This window comes from Varroa destructor, unplaced genomic scaffold, assembly GCF_002443255.2.
Source record: "Varroa destructor unplaced genomic scaffold, Vdes_3.0 BEIS01000001.1, whole genome shotgun sequence".
Classification (NCBI taxonomy): Eukaryota; Metazoa; Arthropoda; class Arachnida; order Mesostigmata; family Varroidae; genus Varroa; species Varroa destructor.
This window is the reverse complement of record NW_019211454.1, coordinates 55,453,392-55,472,409: the sequence shown is the minus strand read 5'-3', so window position 1 is coordinate 55,472,409 and position 19,018 is coordinate 55,453,392. Positions and strand designations below refer to the sequence as shown.

General features: G+C 37.8%; 3 protein-coding genes across 8 annotated transcripts; 1 reads left to right on the top strand and 2 right to left on the bottom strand.

Annotated features, from left to right (window-relative positions):
• Window positions 1-145: 145 nt before the first annotated feature.
• Window positions 146-11,610, bottom strand: LOC111255358 (RNA-binding protein Ro60). 4 transcript variants are annotated; one of them, XR_002675448.2, is made up of 11 exons: window positions 11,453-11,610; window positions 9,693-9,775; window positions 9,176-9,356; window positions 8,524-8,785; window positions 8,037-8,215; window positions 7,505-7,662; window positions 6,939-7,149; window positions 6,316-6,602; window positions 5,724-5,858; window positions 2,452-5,404; window positions 146-2,163 (listed from the first exon to the last, which is right to left on the bottom strand). XR_002675448.2 is itself a non-coding variant. In XM_022817259.2 (10 exons), the coding sequence occupies exons 2-10, from the start codon at window positions 9,770-9,772 to the stop codon at window positions 5,272-5,274; spliced, it is 1,626 nt and encodes a 541-aa protein (XP_022672994.1). In that variant the 5' UTR covers window positions 9,773-9,775; window positions 11,453-11,610; the 3' UTR covers window positions 146-5,271. The 4 variants fall into 4 exon arrangements, 1 of the variants encoding a protein (XP_022672994.1); XR_002675449.2 differs by having other exon boundaries at window positions 4,991-5,404; XR_002675447.2 differs by having other exon boundaries at window positions 4,995-5,404.
• A 170-nt stretch (window positions 11,611-11,780) lies between these two features.
• LOC111249066 (uncharacterized) lies at window positions 11,781-15,189 on the top strand. 3 transcript variants are annotated; one of them, XM_022802396.2, is made up of 5 exons: window positions 11,781-11,907; window positions 12,008-12,238; window positions 12,700-13,071; window positions 13,409-13,656; window positions 14,328-15,189. In XM_022802396.2, exons 2-5 carry the CDS (start codon window positions 12,049-12,051, stop codon window positions 14,634-14,636), a joined length of 1,119 nt encoding a protein of 372 aa, XP_022658131.1. In that variant the 5' UTR covers window positions 11,781-11,907; window positions 12,008-12,048; the 3' UTR covers window positions 14,637-15,189. The 3 variants fall into 3 exon arrangements, with proteins under 3 accessions (XP_022658131.1, XP_022658149.1, XP_022658139.1); XM_022802414.2 differs by having other exon boundaries at window positions 11,784-11,907; window positions 12,013-12,238; XM_022802404.2 differs by having other exon boundaries at window positions 11,788-11,914.
• A 710-nt stretch (window positions 15,190-15,899) lies between these two features.
• On the bottom strand, window positions 15,900-18,957 carry LOC111249079 (calcyclin-binding protein). The gene is made up of 3 exons (XM_022802426.2): window positions 18,796-18,957; window positions 17,482-17,701; window positions 15,900-16,751 (listed from the first exon to the last, which is right to left on the bottom strand). Exons 1-3 carry the CDS (start codon window positions 18,814-18,816, stop codon window positions 16,276-16,278), a joined length of 717 nt encoding a protein of 238 aa, XP_022658161.1. The 5' UTR covers window positions 18,817-18,957; the 3' UTR covers window positions 15,900-16,275.
• Between the last annotated feature and the right edge of the window lie 61 nt (window positions 18,958-19,018).

The window sequence follows — 19,018 nt, the reverse complement described above, 5'->3', positions numbered from 1 at the left end:
CGTTTCGTTGTCGTTTAGTTGAACTTACCGTCAGGTCCAAACTAAATACACTACATAGTTTAGATGTTTACTGTTCCTTAATACCAGGCAAACTGCTCACTTGCAGCAGACTTTTATTCAAGTCCCAAATAACTACACGTATTCATTGTGTCTCCATTGATTCTTCGTTCAATTTATTTTCGTCTCTGACTCATATGTATTCCAATCGAATTTATTGGCATCAATTCTGATATTTACTGTTACATTTTTCAATCTAGAGAGTAGAGGTTTTGAGCTCAAATATATTAGCCCAACAAATTTGCGATAAACGTGCAATTTAATTTTCTTCACAGTCTACATTTGTTTCTGTTTACTTCATTATGTTATACATTCGTTTCCACATTTCGTACTTCATTCGCATTCATTTAAGCTCTGGTCTCCCTAACTTTTTGGTGCTCACACATTTATTTACCTTATTTTCTCTAGCTTTCATTTATTTGCTTTATTTTTGTAGAAAATATTCCAAAATCGTTCATTTTTCTGCCGACTCATTGTTTGAGAATAGCTTCTGATTACTACGCACCAGAAAAATACAACAGTGTATGTATGTATGCATTTTCAAATAACAAAAAATAACATTCACAGAGTCCGCGTTCTCATGTCAGACACAAAAGAGCATTAATAAACATCCTGACAATTGCTGCTTCTAGTAGAAATGTAACTGATTTGTAGATATTCTGTGTGTTGCGAAATGTATACGTATATACTTTTATATAAATTTTGCCTATTTTTTCATGAAAAGAGCTCCATTATCTTTTTTTATATTCGGCATACTGCCTGCATTCGTAAGATTTCACGATAAAATCAATTTTAGTTTATGCTGTAGCTCTTCATTTTTTTAATTTACATAATATTATTGGGAGACAGAAAAAGATAAAACTAAGTATCAGTAATGACAAGAGGCAGTTATCTTTGTTTGCGTATATGAAACAAAAATTCGTAGAGCGACCTGCTTCTGTTTGATCCGGATATGTACGCCGTCGTCCATAGAAATGATAAGCCGAAAAGTTATTCTTACAATAAACAGTAATGCAATTTCCTTTTGTAATATGATTTCTCATATAGCTTAATTAGCCGGCGCGATTTCACAAAGTCATGTTAGGCTAGACCCTTTTGTAAACATGGCTACAAATGACTATCTTTCTAGCGGTAGTAATATAAACTGAACAATAGTAAATGTTCAGGACTAACACAGATGGTTTCGGTTGTTGTTATTATCCTTGCACGTAAAGTTATGTTATAATCTAACCAACTGTTTTATTATTGTAGTGCCTTTGGCACGCCTGAACTCAAACTTGTTCCTCGGTTTCGTCCTCGACTTAATACATTTATTTCTTATATATATATTGAGATATATACAAACGCATATACAAGTATTAGAGGTTATTTCATTATCTGATCCATATTTCTTTTCATTACGCCATCGTAACAAACTGGTAATCTTAATCAGAATTACAGTATTTATGATAATACACGGTTTTCGTACAATGATTCTATTTTTTCGAAACGAAAACTGTGGCGCTGGTATCTGTTGCTCTCTGGTTTGTTACTTTTTTAGACCAAAGGAAGAAAGGTAACGAAAGTTTCACATTTAAAATATAATTCTAGGGCTTATCTTTCTAATGTTCTTATTCTTTATAATTATATATCAATATCACTGATTACGGCTGATTTTGTTTGTGTGTCAACCTGAACTGACCTTCTTATCTGCCTGCCTACCTGTCTGGCTATTCCAATTTACGACAATTTAAACTTCGAATTGTATTCCTCTGATTCTTTCTCTTCGCGCCGCTTTTATCTACACCACACCAAGGCAGATACTAATACACTTCCATGCAAACGCATGAACGCTAGTGTGAATCGTAATCTGCCAACTTACGTGGACTTCATCCATTAAGTAATGCGTGCTGGCAGTAACACGGTCACATTAAATGAAGAGCCTCGCCCGTGCACGGATTTTTTGTCCCTTAAGCCTTTTCTACGAAGGCTACAACACTCGTTTCGACATCCGCTTTCCTTTGTCCTGGGTCGTCGTAACGCGTTCCAGCAAAGGGATTGACACTAGTACCGGATCAATGACGATATATCACGCTTTGCCAGACCACAGACGCTACCGACAATATCCTGTTAAAGACATGGGAGAATAATAGTAATATAGTCGTAATTATATTCGTGCGATCTATGTACTTCCTTGTGCCCGCCAGCATGTCAGTGTGATTTGAAAAGACGGCTGGCATAACTTAATATATGTAGTCGGCTGATTTTTTTTTTGTTTGTTTCTGCCTTCCTCTTATTTTCGATCGTTACCTTATGGCAACCTCAACTCGATAAGCGGTTCTATTCGATATGAAATTTGCTTTCTTGTCAGCAAAAGTAATGTAACCGATAAATATATCAGATTAGTTTACTTACGTGACAACTTGTTTGAGTTTTCTCAGCTCGTCTGACGTTTCTATTCACAGTTTTATTCATATCACGATACTGAGTCAAACTGGGTAATATTTATAACAGAGCATACTACGGTCATAGTTGTGCTCTACGATTCCATTGTGCACTGAATATTTGTTATATCCTAATGCTATCTCGTAAAAAGAATTCATCACAAATGGCAATAATTTCTCCGTTGTACGGCTCACCGATTTAATATGCGTGAACTAGTTTGGGCTACGTGTTTTAATGTGTTCATGTGTTAATTATGTGTTCTTAATTGCGAAAGGAGCGCGAAAGAAGCGTCACTTGAAGCGCCCCAGAATTTGTTAGATACAGTCCTATGACGAATCCGTTTGTCAACAGACTAATTCAAGCAGCGCTTGTTTATGTTATATAGAAGAGTTCTGCCAACTGCTAGCGTAATCCTACCACAAAATGCCGTGAAGGCAAGGTATCGTTAATTTTTCTTGTCAACGTGTAACACTGACTTCTGGTTGCATCTATTCATTCGAAGAATATCACAAGCTACTTAAAGCGCAAAAGAGGTTAGGGCATATACGTGCCTTGAGAAAAGTTATAGGTCAATATCTCTCAATCTTGTTTATATACTAAGCGAACACCCTTAATGTACTAAAGCTTTAATTATCATCTTTTGTAGATGAAATATTTTATGAATATTTCTTCCTCGTTATGAATCATCGCTAAATGCAAGATTTTGTTAGGAGAAGGATGTTTAGAATAGAGCCTCGGAGGTGATACAGTGGGCTAGAAATACTTTCAATAGATAACACAAACAACTACGTGTTTTGTATATTAAAGGGTAAAATACACCGCGCAACTAGACAGGATGTCTTAGAACTTGACGCCTCAAAATAGAAGATTTATTTTTTCGTCAATTTCCCTCTTCAACGTATGTCAGTGTACCGAGTACAACCCCACCCATGATCATCGATCGTCATTTACTAACACTCTCAACATTTCTTATGCCCTCAGCAAGGTGTATATATATACACGATTACATGCACTCCAATAAACAGCGCGTTGCTCTGTGCCACGATACAGGTAGGACTTTGCTACAACTCTGCTATGATTACAATTGTAAGAGCGCTTGCTAAGCAAATACAGGCCAGATAAATGCTTGATATATGTCGAGACGCAGTCGACCAGCGCACGCATATACTTATTCATCAAAATTAAATATATGGTCATTATTAGTGACCATATATTATATGGAGAGCTTTCTCTAACGATAGTAATACTGGTCTTAAAAATAACTCTACAACGAGTAATCATGATTATGTTTATATAATATTAGTAAGAGCGGTAGCACACGTGTATATATATATATATATATATATGACAACGCATGAGGAGAACAGATGCATATCCCTAATTACATTAATAAGAATAATAGTATAACAAAAACCATAATGATCTAACATGTTCGTCGTAATGGAGGACAAAGGATAACTTCACAAAATGGACTGAAAATAATTCTACAACGACGCTTTTCAGTGACTGCGTTATTTAAATCTTCCGTAGAGTTTGATAACTGTTGCACAGTGTAGTCGTAATCATCGGTGATCATTTGATAGATGATCTAGCTAAATCTTCAGTTGATTACGATTTAGCCAAGTAAATTTTTCGCGGCACCTAAAGTTGGTCGGCGTTTTTTGGTTTGGCCACGTATGGAACGATAGCTTCATTCAGCGTCTGAATCGTTTACGTATTCCAATAATTCCAGCAATAATGTTTTGCTTGTTGTTTGCTATAGGTGCTTCTCTTCCGACCTAAGCATAATTCGAAACATCGGTGAAAACACTTCACGAACGTGTACTACATTCACGCCAATTCGTACGTTTGGTACATCGCTTATCATGACTGCTTTTAATAGATAATAATATATGGAAAAGCTAACGCAATCACTATATGGTTGCCATTTTATCTCATTACGTGTAAATGTACACATAGCATGTATATGTATAGCGACAATCGCCAGAGCTCCAATCAATAGCTGTAGTAGGATAGCTGTAGTAAGAATAATAATAATGGTGCCGTTCTTTATATATAATATACATAAGGTATACATAAAGTGTGAGGTAATTAATAGGCGAGGAAAAGTAGACACTATCCGCTTTTTAACGGACATTATAATTGATTAGTAGTTAGTATTAGTAATATCAATGCACTACCTATCCTGCGCCAACGCTTGATGAAATGCTGATTGATGCTGAACCGTCAACTCAATAGCCACGTACGTTCTCAATTACTAAACGCATGTTCACTTTCCAGACAATGCCATTGCCATTTAGGTATCACTTATTCCATACGTCCATGGTGATAATGATTACAACTTGTGATAGTTGGAGAAAGACAGCTATATAATTTAACGTAAATATCAGAAATATCGAAATCCTTTCAACATCAGCGCTTCATCGCCATTGGCGCCAGGCATAAATTGGTAATTTCTTTGAGAATTCTATTCTCATTTAATCAGCATAGAATCTTTCTTTACAATTACCCACTTCCTGTACATTTGCTGTGGAGAGAGGGTCTATGCCGGGGATACCCCGAACTTTTATAGTCTTCAAAACGGATGTTGTTCGATGTTGTTGCAATTTTGATCTTGTACCCGGCAAAATGATATCAATCTTCTCTTTCTCTTCGTTTGATTTTTGTCAAATGTCTGTGTATTTCTTTCCCGCATTTGTTCACTGTCATTTTACGTATTTCACCAGTTCTGCGCTTAGGTTAATGTAGCTCCCTGAAGATGATATTTTGCATCCGTCAGTGAGAATTTTGTTAGAAATTGTCGTTAGCAAAATTGGTGATCAGTTTAAGGGTGCTTTCATCGAAACAACACACGTCCATCATTGCACTTTCATCCGGTGGGGCTACAGCAAATCCGCGTGACGTCCAGGCGCAGGTCACAAATCTGAATAAGCACAGAACAATCAAACAGAAATTTTGTATTACCCGTTTTTGTATCACGTTGTTTCACCCGATAAGATGCTGTTCTCAGATCATGAACATCTTTAAAGCTGACTGATATAATTCAAGGTCTGAGATCACTGTTGTCCCAACAAAAAAGGGCCTTGAGGATCTCGACAAAACTTAGACTTTGCATCGGATATATCCTAATAACTGCATCGCCTTTGTTGGGCACTGTCTTTTGACTACATCACTGTGTGACAATGTTACTATATATAATATAAAGGTGGCATTTTCTAACATTAATGTACAAAAATACTTACTTTGCATTAGGTAGGTTGGCCATACTTCGATAGTCTTTGAGTGCTTGCGCCGGGTGCTCAGTATCCTCAGTATTACACTGCCGATCCGTACAAACGATTACCACATCAAACTCCAAACCTCGCTGAGCTGCCCACCTGTAGGGGTACAAAAAATTATCAATAATCAAATATTGAAATAGTATCGATTCCTACCCTTCACTTATATTTTAGCGTACTGCATTCAAATGGAATATATATACATTTTTACTAAGTTTATAATTTTCCTATTAGTAGTAAAAATGTGATTGCCAATTAAAATTTTTGTTTCTTAGAGGGATCCTGATCGAATCTCCTCACCTTTTTTTAATCCCTACTAGTATTGTAATTCATGATAACTCAAAGATCCTAACGGCGATCGATAAAACACCTTCCTTTAACTCCGTCAAAGATCTTTAAATCATAATTATACTTATCACGGAGTCGACTACGTTGAATGTAGGGCATTGAGAAGCCTAAATCTGTTAATATTGTTTAAAATAGACAATCGTGGATTGCCAGTATCTATGAAGTGCATAAAATCACGTCAAAATATTACCTATCATTAGAGTCTTACCTTAATGGAAGTGTTAAGCTGGCCGTTCCGCCGGGTTCAGCTTCGCATCTCTGTAGAATATCCGCCATCGTCATTTTAGCATTGATTTCAAGATCCCGCAGGCCGCTTCGGCCAAAAGCCAACGCCTGAACACGACCACCCGTTAGTCCCTCACCTCGACATAGTCCCATGGCGACGAGAACTGACGCCTCGATGGAAGTGACTGGGTTGCCAGCGGGCCCGCCTTCCCACATAGTACCTCGAACATCCATTACCACAAGGTATCGTTTGTTCGTTGGCTTTAATGTCTGTTAATGAGATGATTGCATTGAATAATATTGTCAAATATCGTGTGAAATTTTGTATGAAACCTAGATCATTAATGACAGGCAAACAATACAACGGCAAACATAAATGCTTCAAATGTCCGAATTTTTTGAGCAGAATCGACTACCAATAAAGCTCCGTGAAAAGCGCACCCAACAACGACTTTGTTTAGTCTTAATATAAAATATCAAATATATGAGCAAGATCCTAAGCTATGCCTTACAGGCCTGTATTTTAGATATGAACCTAAAACGACAATGTCAGACTTGAACGAACACTTCAAATGTATTTTTTGAAACATCTACAATCGCAATCACCTTAAACGACGCCATATGCAAAGTGTAAAGGACTTGTTGAAGCTGTCTTGGCACCGGAGGTACTTTTGTTGTTGGGGGGAGAATCACAGGGTCGCCAATTACCACCGAAAAACCTCCACAGCCTCCTCCGTCACCACCGACCGCACGTAGCAAAAGGTAAGTTGCGCAAGGACCCCAAGGACATGCCGACATCACGTTGTCCGACGATATTCTACAGTTCCAGTAAAAAAATGACGCAAAAAAGCTCTCTAAGTTCACGGCTCTTTTTTACCAGATGCCTCCGAACAAGTTTAAAATCGCACAGATGTAGTAACAGATATCTACGGCTGTTCTGTGTTTATCTACCCCATTCATTTGGTCACAATTCTAGGACTTTTCTTGATTTGGTTGAACTGCAGAGTATTAGTGCACTCTCTGTTAACCACACATACTCTTGGCAGCACTTACCTGGCAAAACCTGAACCAACAACCCCCGGCTTTCTCTGCCAGAAGTTTAATCGTCGTCAATCTAACATGTTGTTCTAGCGGCATCAAAGTATGTGAGGTGCTACGGGACAAACGCTCACCTTTGCAAAAGTGGCCGAAGTAAACCGAGACTTGGACGAAGCAGATTCGAATGCACAAGGTGGGGTAGCCATAACAGTAGCGATTCAATCGGCGCACGTGGAAGACAGGCAAGCCAGACATCGCGCGATCGCAAAAGGTGCGTCGGGATATGCTCCACCTGTGATGTTAAGAATACAGAAAAATCGTTACGGCTATTAAAGAAGAATACTGTAATTATCATGAGAAGAAGAAGCGAGCCCGTGATTCGAAAACAAAAACGATAAACTTGAAGCGAATGAGCAATTCTGTCAATATTTCTGCATAATTCCAACGCGATACTCTTGTTTGAAGGCTTACTTTTCATAGCGTGCAATTGGGATTTAATGTTGAACTACCTTGTGAATTCCTTCAAAAAATTCTGGTGACATGGAAGAATTAGGTTGAGAAATAGAGAACAAAACATGCTTGAAATTTGTAATTATAGGTAATTTCATAAAATGAATGTGAAATTGGTCTGGTAAGAGCAATTCTATATTTGGATAGTCATCGTACCGCAAGTTGTCGGTTATCGATAATCGAGGCGGCTTGATCTTCCGTAGGTGCGTGTTTAAGTTCATGCACAGCCCGTAAGTAGCGCAGCGCGTCTTGTACATCTAGATCTTGGCTCGAAGCATACTCTTCACGTGTGGCTATAAATCCTTTCGACACGTAGCGAAAAACACATGATATTCCTGAAAACATAGTAGTTGAACGTGTGAGAACTATTAAGATTCTTTACTCTATTGTGCGTCTGTAATGATCTCTTGATACATAGTAAATTTTCAAGCATAATACGTGCCACCGATAAATACACTAACCGATAGTATCAGAAACCTTCGCAAGCAGGAGCACACTGACAAAGCTCGTATTAACGGCTCGATAAAATATTAGATTCTGAAGATACTTCGGGTACACAATATTGATGTCAGATAATCCCCAAATATTTTTGAAATCATCTAAACCTACCGATTATTATTAATCATCTGCTGCTTATACTGACCAGGTGTAGGCGGTTTTACATGAGCCAATCTGAGCAGGTCACGGTGTGACCATCGATATCGAGATACCGTCTTTGTAACAATTTCAGCTAATTCCGTCGGGCTGCGACTACAGTACCAATTCGTAACGGCTCGCCGATGAGCCCGGCCCCATCCGGTGCTCATTGGCCGTTGGGTTTCCTCCATGAATTTGGTGAACGCGAATAGTAGTTGTGCCGTGTTACAGACCTGCTTCAAGGAGTTGTAGGCTGCGCTTTTTGTCGCCTTAACAGAAATGTCAATACAGGAAACGATTATTAACACATATTTGCTTCGGTATTCTTGCCTTACCTATACTTTTAATTTAAAATGAGCGCGTTGCGTCCATAAAGACTATGAAAATGACCCGATGGACCTTCTGAAATTGAATTTTTCTTATAATAAGGTCATAAAGATGGGTCCAACAGTGTGTCGCCGCCCTTAAAAGGTATTTAAAGAGTTGACAAGCCAAAATCTACTACATACGGATTTTTACTTATTGAAATCTGGCTTGGAATTGGATTTCTTGATGTATCGTCTGACGCATTTGTATGAATATAATTGTATCAATAATTTAAAAAAAATATTCCCGGAGATATGCGAAAAGGCTTTAGATAACGTAGAGCTCGAGCTAACCTGATCCGTCGACTGAGCGCAGATAGCCAAGACGAAAGCAAGCGCCTCTGGACATATTGATATTTGCTCCGTTGAAAAGCGTACGACTTCGCGAACGATTTCTATTCCACGACCTTGGTGTATAAGATCTTTGATGTGCCATGCATGGTCGCTAGTCAACTGACGCCGCCTATGCAAATACCTATAGTAATGGCAGAATTGGCACGGTTCACCATTAAAATGTGAATATTCACTATATATATATATATATATATATATATATATATATATGAGAATAGTTGACGAAGACTATTTCTAGGCAATATTGAATGTTCTAGCCATCATTAAACTCCTCAAGGCAAATTATTAGGTTAATATCTCTGTGTCTCCCTTACAGTGGAAAAAAGTTTTGTGGAGACCATTCAAGGCAATGTGTCCGCCAGAAAACTTTCATAATATTTCATCACTATTGCTATTTTCATCTGGATACACTGCAAAATGTCTTGACACTCTATTCAAACAGAAACGACATACGTACCGATTATTCTCAGCTCCCATAAAGAGAAACCTCTGTAATTTTTTGAAGGCCGAATCTACACCTGGCGATGCAGAGGACATGATCTAAAAGTAACGTACATCAAACCAAATCTCTTATAAGGATGAGACCACGGCCAACAAATATCCATGAGCATTTATATTTACTATTGACGCGGTAGTCTCTAACTGATGTCATGCCTGATCATACGACGGTGTCGCATAACAGTTCTTTGAATAAAGAGGCTATTGTATTGCCTGTCAGTTGAATCTTTTAAATAAATTATCTTGTTTTCAAATAGGTTGCGTATTATATTGTATATACTTATATTGTATACCGGTTGCGACAGTCGCGTGGCTATCTACATCATAAGATTCACACGTTTTTTGTAGAAGACAACCCAGAAGCTCACAGGAGTAGCCGAAAATGAAACTGTATTCGTTTGCTGTGCTGAAGAGGACTGACTTTTCGTATTCATAACTAATAATAACATTAAATTGCTCGTCTGCTCAGAGGGTGAAATAGCTATTACAAGTAAATAATTGCTAAATGTATCATTTCCGCAAGTTCACAGTTCTTCTTTAGAAAAGATGCCCATGGAAAGTATTGCGACACAAGCCACCTTCATCAGCTAGCTGTGCTCCATCAGCTATGCATGTCTGATTATACTCGACGCACTCGTTTGTTACAAAGTTCGATATCAAAACGATTGTTCTTCAACTGTACATTCAACTATGATATTGATTATACCTATAGTATCCACTTTGACTTTAGGCAGCTAACTTTTTTTCAGTATTTTTTGGGAGAACGTATCCCATACTAATTTCCAGCTAAATAGATCGGTTTGGTCAAGGTGAAATCTTATTAGTTCAAACAACGCGAAGGAAAGCCACGTTTGAATCGTGTGAACCTTTTTTTGACTGTAATACGCTACGCTATGGGCAAAAGATCCACTAAACAATATAAACACTATCGAAATATTTCAAGATTTCACGAGATATGACATACTTATATGAGCATCTAATGAATTCATTTGGATTGCTGTTGATTCTTAAAACCTACTTCTAACTGTATGTCCTCTTTGTTAATGTTGAACGGTACGCCATATGGGCAGCCTTTAGGACCTTGACGGTAAACCGATCAAACCTGGTATAGCAACACGATACGACGAAATCGCGCCGAAAACGGCCTTCAAAACCAGGCGTCTCTGGTTCCAGGGTCATCGCAACGATTTAACATTACTTCATCCCCTTACATTATGTATTACTAGATTATATCAAATTTTTTGTGATAATAGCAAGGTGATGCGCTGCACGAATAGAAACAATGCTTTCATTTCATTTTGTACTTTGAGTCTAGTTATGCTTCGATCTAGCAATATTTAAAATAAGCAGCTGCATTGGGCACATTGTATATGTGTCGTTTGGATTTCATATATAGCTTAACTACCATTTATGTGCTTTGCCTCTCTTACGTTAAGACGGCATCAGGCACGCTAAACAAGAACACAAAAATTGCCCCTATAAGAGTACCATCAAATAATCGAGACCATGCAAATAGTAAGAATTTCGCACTATATAATATTACACACATATATCCGTCTCTGTAGATGACAGTTCTAAAAAATCAGCTGTTCGCCCAACTAGCGAGTTATAGGACCATGGCATGAAGTCGACATTACATATGAGTTTCGACATCTGTCGACTGTGTTCTTTTGAGCAGATTTTAAAGGCTCTGTAAACGATTTTGCTATATGCACTTACTGGAATTTGGCCAGGAAGTCAGTTCGGATCACACTGTACACGAAATTGCGCAGATGATTATTCGGCGTACCACAACAGCATTAAAGTAACTGTTAGTAAATAGACCTTTACAAGATGGAGGATGCGCCTGTACAAATGGCAGTTACGCCTTTTATTGAACCGCTACACAATGTAATACCTCTAAGTTAACTAAAACGAAAGTTTTCCTTAAGGATCGCTCCTATAATGATACGCCGATCCTTGCGCAAGATTTCTCCAAGGATAAAAATCAATAAAGGGAGGGGAAACTATTCACATTTGGTGCGAGGCACCACGTGGGCGTCGTCTGCAAACACGAGCTGCTGCAGCGAAAGAACACAATAACAGAGAAGAGCGCCCGTTCGTTGGCGTCTATCCACACGGTGTCTGTAACTCTCCCGTGCATAAAGCAGGAGGCTCACACTTCATCCGCACAGGCAAAACGTGGTCCTTTTTTCTCTTGTTTTTTATATTTGTCAGAAATCAAAAGTGGTCAAAGGTTAACGTTTATGTCGATCTCTATGATCGTTTTCACAGTGTAGTTCAGCTGTACATGGACGGATGCAAGTGTGTAGAAGATGCGTACGACAAATGAAGCGGGCAACTCCTCACCGATGGTGAAGGAAGGAACGGCCTTGCCGGAGATGCGTCGCGATGACGAGTTTTTTTGTTCTCTAGTGGACTGTATTCCTGCGAGATACTACTTCGATCAGGATACAGCAAAGGAGATCCGTGATAACATTCTACGAAAGACGGATGATGTTTTTAGTAAGTGAACACCGCTCGGTGCTATAATCGTTGATTGAAAGCAAGTATTTGAACTTGTCTGTGTGCTGGAGTGCCAAAAAATGTATATAGCGAAGGGAATCTTATGTATATATTCTATGTTCTCTCTAATGACTGTTCGTACAGAGAGAGTAAAACTTCCTGCTGCCTAAAAGGCATTGATTCTGATAATAGAGATGAGTTATATTTTATTTTAATAATGCAAGTGCTTCAATCATAGTGTCCGCTCTATTCTGTCAAATATATTTTGCTACTCCAGCAAAAATTTATGGTCAAGCTCCTTTAATAATTGACGTACGGATCGTTATATAAAAACCTAATGCATATCTAGTGCATATTTTGCTCAACCGTAACCCAGTTATTAGCCAAGATGTTACCTACTGCTTGTCATTTGTTTCGCAATCGATTAGCTTTAAGTATCAATTCCCGAAAAATCATTACAGGTAGCTGTAACCATGGAAGCAAATTCAAGGTGGGCCAGGTAGGCAAGCATAAATTCGCCAAGCTCAATCCACAGATTAACAAAAGTGTCATGCAGATTCTTAAAGAGGTGGACGAACAAGAACGCGGAATCGCTAACAGGAAGCAAAGGAAAATGAAGAAAGATCGTCTACATATATTAAGTAAACAAGGCGGCACTTTACATTCCGCTGCGCTAGATCGGGCGTCGTCTATTGAGGCGCTTCAACAAACTCTTCGAGCCAAAGTTGAGATAATGAATAAAGGCCGGGATCTTGAGAAGATTCGGGCACGACGAGAGCTACAGAAGTTGAAACATCAGAAAAATAAGAAAAAATCCGGAAACAAAATTAAGCGTAAGTGCAGCAAAAATGCTTATATATTCAGTCCATTGGTGGCATCCTCAAAGGTGCACGCCGTCCCGTTGTCCAATGCATGCATAGGAGAAGTAGGTGTAAAACTAAAAACCAGATTAGTTGGTTATAAGAGTAACGGCAGATAAAACTTTCACGTGGGCTGACATACAAGTTGTTCAAGTCAATGAACCTATATGTAAAACTCCTGTAATTTTCACATGCTTTAGCTTTTTATAATTGCTTATATATGAAAAAATATCATTTTTATGTGTAGGTGTTATATTCCATATATGCTGTATCGTTCTATAACGTCGTCGTCATTTACATCTATTTGCAGAAGGTCCTCCAGATGCTGACGAAATCGAACAGAGGATCGCAACCGCATCGAGTGTTGCCAAACCTAGTTACAACGCAGAAGGAAAGATGGTGTTCAGTAAATTTGACTTCAGTAACTCAGCTGAAACCGATTCACCTGTTATTCACAATCATGCTCTCAAAAAGATGACAAATGTAAAAGGTTTGAAAGGATACAAAAAGCAACTAGAGTTCATTGAAGAAAAACAGAAGAAGTTCGAAGAACTTAAGGTTAGTTACTTTTTACTCTATTAATTGTGTTTATATTTCTCGAATGGTCCTTGTGTATTATCTGACCCACTATTACGACCCATTCAAAGTCATGTCCGAGTGAGGGTGAACAATGTTTAAGCTGTTTCAGTTTTATATTGTTTTTCCTTTGTGCCCTTAACAGTACCCACTACGACACATTGCGTGTGGCTTTATAAATGCTTTTTCGTCGGAAGTATACAGATAAAGGAAAATATACAATGACATAATATAATTCTAAACATATTCGTGACGTAGAACAAGTAACCGCATCTATACCTAAACTATTTAATAATATTAAGTAGCCCTCGGCAACTAATGGAATTCCTGAGCCTTAATGATAGGATATATGAATAAGTGGTGCAAAAAGAGAATAATAATAGCACTATCACTATTAAGGGGAGAACAGAACAAATTGATTAGAATTAGGTAAGCTGTTTATAAAAAGGGATGGGAGGCTTTATTAATTACGTGAACAGAACTCATTCTTACGTTATGCTTTTTCTTTTATGAAGATCTTCTGTAGATCTAACAAGCCGTAGCAGCAGGCTTGACCTTTCAACCGTATATATTACAAAGATAATAAATGATCTTATATTTTGTTGACCACAATTTTGCATTGATTTGACATGGTTACACTGTTATAATTCCAGCAATCAAATCCCGAGAAAGCTGCAGCAATCGAAGAAAAATCAATGTGGTTGGACGCACTCGATCGTTCTCGAGGCATTAAGAAGAAGGATAATGCCGAGCTACTAAAGAAAACCATTAAAAAACGAGAAAAGATGAAAGAACGTTCGAGGAAAAAGTGGGCAGCGCGCCAAGATACGGTTAAGAAGCAGCAGGATGAGAAACAGGCCAAACGAAAACAAAATTTACTGGCCCGCCGAGAAGCGAAGATTACCAATAAGCTTAAAAAATTGTCGAAGAAGGGACGTGTCCTGCACGTTCCTGGCTTTTAAAGCTTCACTCATGAATTTCTTGTTTCCTCGGTACTAAAGACCAAAAAAAAAGCAAAAAAAGTCGGGCAACATATATACATAAAAGGTATATGCTAGAAGGCGGATTTCGTAGAAAATGTTATTTTTTTTCTCATAAAAATGAAATAATTGCGGTTTGTTGACTGCATGTCTCTTCTTGATGTTTTTCAACGTTGTTATTTTATATGTAATGTGTTCTGGTGCCTAGAACCTAAAAGCGGCTGAAACACAAAACCATATGAAGGAAAGGTTCTGTGAATACGTAAAGTATCCTTTTTGTGTGCACTAAAAAAACACTGCGTGTAAATAAATATGACTGAAGGACTGACTATACCTTTACAATAGAAGTGTCTCTAATGACAGCTAAATTTTAAAGTTAACTTTTTTCATAATATAATTTCTTTACTGAGTTACACTCTTCTGTGCGAAGTCAACGATCCCTAATTTTTAAACTTTTGTTGTTTATTAAGCCGCTCCTTAGATACGCTTTAAACAGCATATTGCCGGTCAATAAAAAGATCTTTAAAGTTGGCTACGTATGATAATTAAATGCTAGGTGAAATTGGTTCAGTAGACTTCGGTTTTCCCTTTTGAGTAAGAAGTATTTTCTGATACTTAAAACCGGATTCTACTTGAGATCTTGTCTACCTTACCTTTATTTTGGTACCATATCTAGGGTATGTTTCCCGTTAACATAACCATCGATCCTTTCATTTTTAAGATCGAGATCTACGAAAAAGGAGAAAAACTATACTCCTCCCTAGTATAAATTAATAATCTCATTGACAAGCACCATTATTTTTTTATTCTATTACTGCCGATACTCAACTATAACTATTTAGCTTAGAATCTTATTATCTAGAAACAATATAAAATGAAGTCTGTATTCAAGATAGAAGAACATGGTTAAACATTTTTATATTATCGTAAGTAACGAAGTGTGGTACTCCGTAGCGAAAAGCAAGATGTCCTCCATACTTTTAATTTGTCGGAATCAATAATTTAAAAAGCGCTCTTAAAACATTTCTAATGTATGCTACGGCTGTGCTTTTAGTGATTAAGAATATGTGTACGTTATCAGCTCTGTTCAACTGCGCTCTCTTGCGAATTCATTTTTAGCTGGAATCCTACAACAGATTTGGTTCGAATTTCAGTTCATAATGAGTAGCATCTAAACATGGAAAAGAAAAATAGCTCATTCAGAACGAGGTCTACATGGCCTGTTAACAAAAAAAAAACAACAACTGAACTAGATATTAAGCATTTATTAATTTACGTTATATTTATAATGGGACGTATATATAGGCAGTTAATGAAAGGTGGTTCTTCCCATAGCCTCATGGCTACTTTAATAGATTTAAAATAATGTAGTGAATGACAAGCGTATACCAGCCCGATCGTGACACACTAACAGCTTTTTAAAACTAAAGAATGATTGTTGATGTTGATTGAAAGAAAGACAAGTACTGTAGCAAGAACAAGCAAAAGCATGAAACGTACAATGAATGATGTTCCATATTCCTTTCTTTCTACTGCCTCACATGCCGCGTGCTGCTCTGTGAGAGCAAACGCCAATACATCGTTGATCTATATTTTATCATTTCACTATTGTCTTAACATATTACAGATCACCAGACATATCCATTGAATTTTTTTTATCCTGCGCCTTTGTCCAGGCTTCCGCAAGCGTCCGTTTCATATCATCGTCCCCTTCCTGGTACATCCTTTTCATGAGGTTCATCAATCCAGCGGAAGGATCGTCTTCATTCTTATCCTTACTAAAATCTTTCATTTTTTCTGCTTCGCGAGCTTCCTTGAGCTGCTTCTCTGTGGCCGTTACGTAAGCCCATTTTTTGCCCTCCTGCACTTTCTTAAGAAAGATAACAACCTGATCGGTCTTTACTTTATGATGTGACCTTTCGGTTGATATCTCACTAAGCAGGTTTTCAAAACCAAACATTTGAACCTTGTCAGGGAACCGCGCTTCCAGACAAAAACTTGTTGAACTTGTTGTGAGGGTGACGCAGCTGGGGTCCAGCTCATGAACCTGGGGCAAGGCAACATAGAATTTGACAAACTTATCCGATTGGTCCCAAGCTGTAACACACATGTCACAATAATGTATGTTAATTCTTAGAAATGTACTACTATAAAGATTTTTTGAACACATTAAATAGTGTCACTGTGGTATTTTAGATTTCTAACTTTTCCATTGTTTTTCTGTATATAACATGGGGGTTACTGATGTGTAAGGTGATGAGCTAAAAATCAACATTGATCACCACTAAAAACAACCAGTGTTACGGAGGCAACATAATAGCGCATTCAGCAAATACTTGTTCATTTCGTGGTCTGAAAGGAACTTACAAATCACCGTAAGCGGACTAGACAGTATGTTTTGTAAAATGTAGCCTTTGTACAGAAAAATAATAGTAAACAATTACAGTGCTGATTATTTTCTTTTTAGTTTAACTGACGTTCTATAAAATGAGGGAAGAAGTATTTAATTGACCCGAATATCCCAGTTTTTTTAACCTTAATACTTTAACCCGGACCGTATTTGAGACTTTGCTAAGTTCAACAGTACTTGTACTGAACGCCAACGCTTTGTCGATCACGCAGAAGAAATCATAGCGTAGTCTATATCGCCTCTCCCTCATCGTACTCCCTCCGCAGATCAAATCTCTCCAGATCTCTTCTGTTGTCACCTTGGCATATCTTTTTTTCTGTTCTGTTCGTTTGCGAAGACAGTCCAGGAACTTCCCAAATTGCATGCTCCTATATACAGTTCTACGATGTAAAAAAAATTCGCATATGTTAACTGTACCATAGTTTCTAATCTTGTAGATAGGCGCGGTATTGTTTGGTCGTGGTTTACTTTCAGGTTTCGTTTTGCCAGACGGGTCATTTGGCTTGCTTTCCTCGGCCGCCTTTAGAAAAATAAGACTCGTTTCCAGCCTCCGAATCTCGATTCCGAGCACGTCCTTCACTTTCTGACGCGTAGCCACTTTGAGCAGAGACCGCAACTCTTCAATGTCTGCGTTTAACTATAAAGAACATAACAGTGAAAACAAATGCAGCATAAATGAATTCTCCGTTGGTAAAATTAGTAAAATTATTTATACAGAACCAGCCGACTAGTCAGTACGAATGTATTGTAGATTTTTTGTGCGATTACTACGCAGACATGTGTCTATCGTGACGAAGGAAATTTTACTAAATCTTATTTCTCGAAAGTAATACTTAGCGCTCTCTATAATCACCCAATAAATATTGGCACTATTAAATTTTAAACAAGTACGTTTTAGTATTTTTTAGTATATCAAATCAGCTTGTTTAGTTTTAATAGAAATACATGCATACTTCTGTGCGTGTAACTGGAACCGCATTGCATGGTGGATGCTGCTAGCTGGAGCTTCAAATGAAAATTTTCGAAATATATTGTTTTTCTAGGTTGATTGCTCATCAAAGTTCAAATAAAATAGATTCTTATACAACATAGGCCCACTATTAAACCTACTATGAATGTACTTTTTCCTCTTCGATAAGGTACGTGCTACTTCGCACTGTTTATCAAATCCACTTTTGTCCGTTTTCTTCGTCTTTATTTGGATGCTCTTTGTACCCGCAGTTCCACGTAAGTGCAGCCAATAATCGTTTCAAATAAAATTCCAGTTTATTATTTCACTCATAACTGTGTAACGTTTTTATAGGCAGAATGCACAGAAGAAGATTACTACAGATATGTGAGGTACAAAATATCCACGATCACATACCTTTGAAATTTTTATTACTAGATATCATTATGTACGTACTACTAAATTTAGTAGTACATCTGATTAAAAATCAGGCATACTACTTGGTCCTACGGCTGATTTACTGCGTGGTCAGTTACACGAGTTTTTAAACAAAATCTTTTTTTGCGTGCTCATTGAATCGATTAGTTTTAAAGTATTAACGAAGTGGTCAGTTCCTGTTTTCTTGAAAACTAGATTAATGAATAATTGTTAATGCTCCGCAATTTGCCAATGATTGGCCACGACGAGAATACGATTTGCAAGCAACTTCCGCGCTACTAATACTTTCCCATAAGAAGTTTGAATAAAACAGCACTTTTTTGACGTAATGCGATACTACATACCTCTTGGATTTTTTCAGCCATTGCTATAAGATAGCTCTTTTTCTGTATAATACACCAAGGGTTCTAACACACACAAACAACTGCGGAAGAAAAGTGCTATCAATCGAAAATTCGAGTAATGTCGCGAGACGATTGGAGAGAGATGTGTGTTGCGACAGACAGACCCACGTTTCCCCCTCTTTACAACCCGCCAAGATGACGCGCGCAATTTTTAAATTCTTCT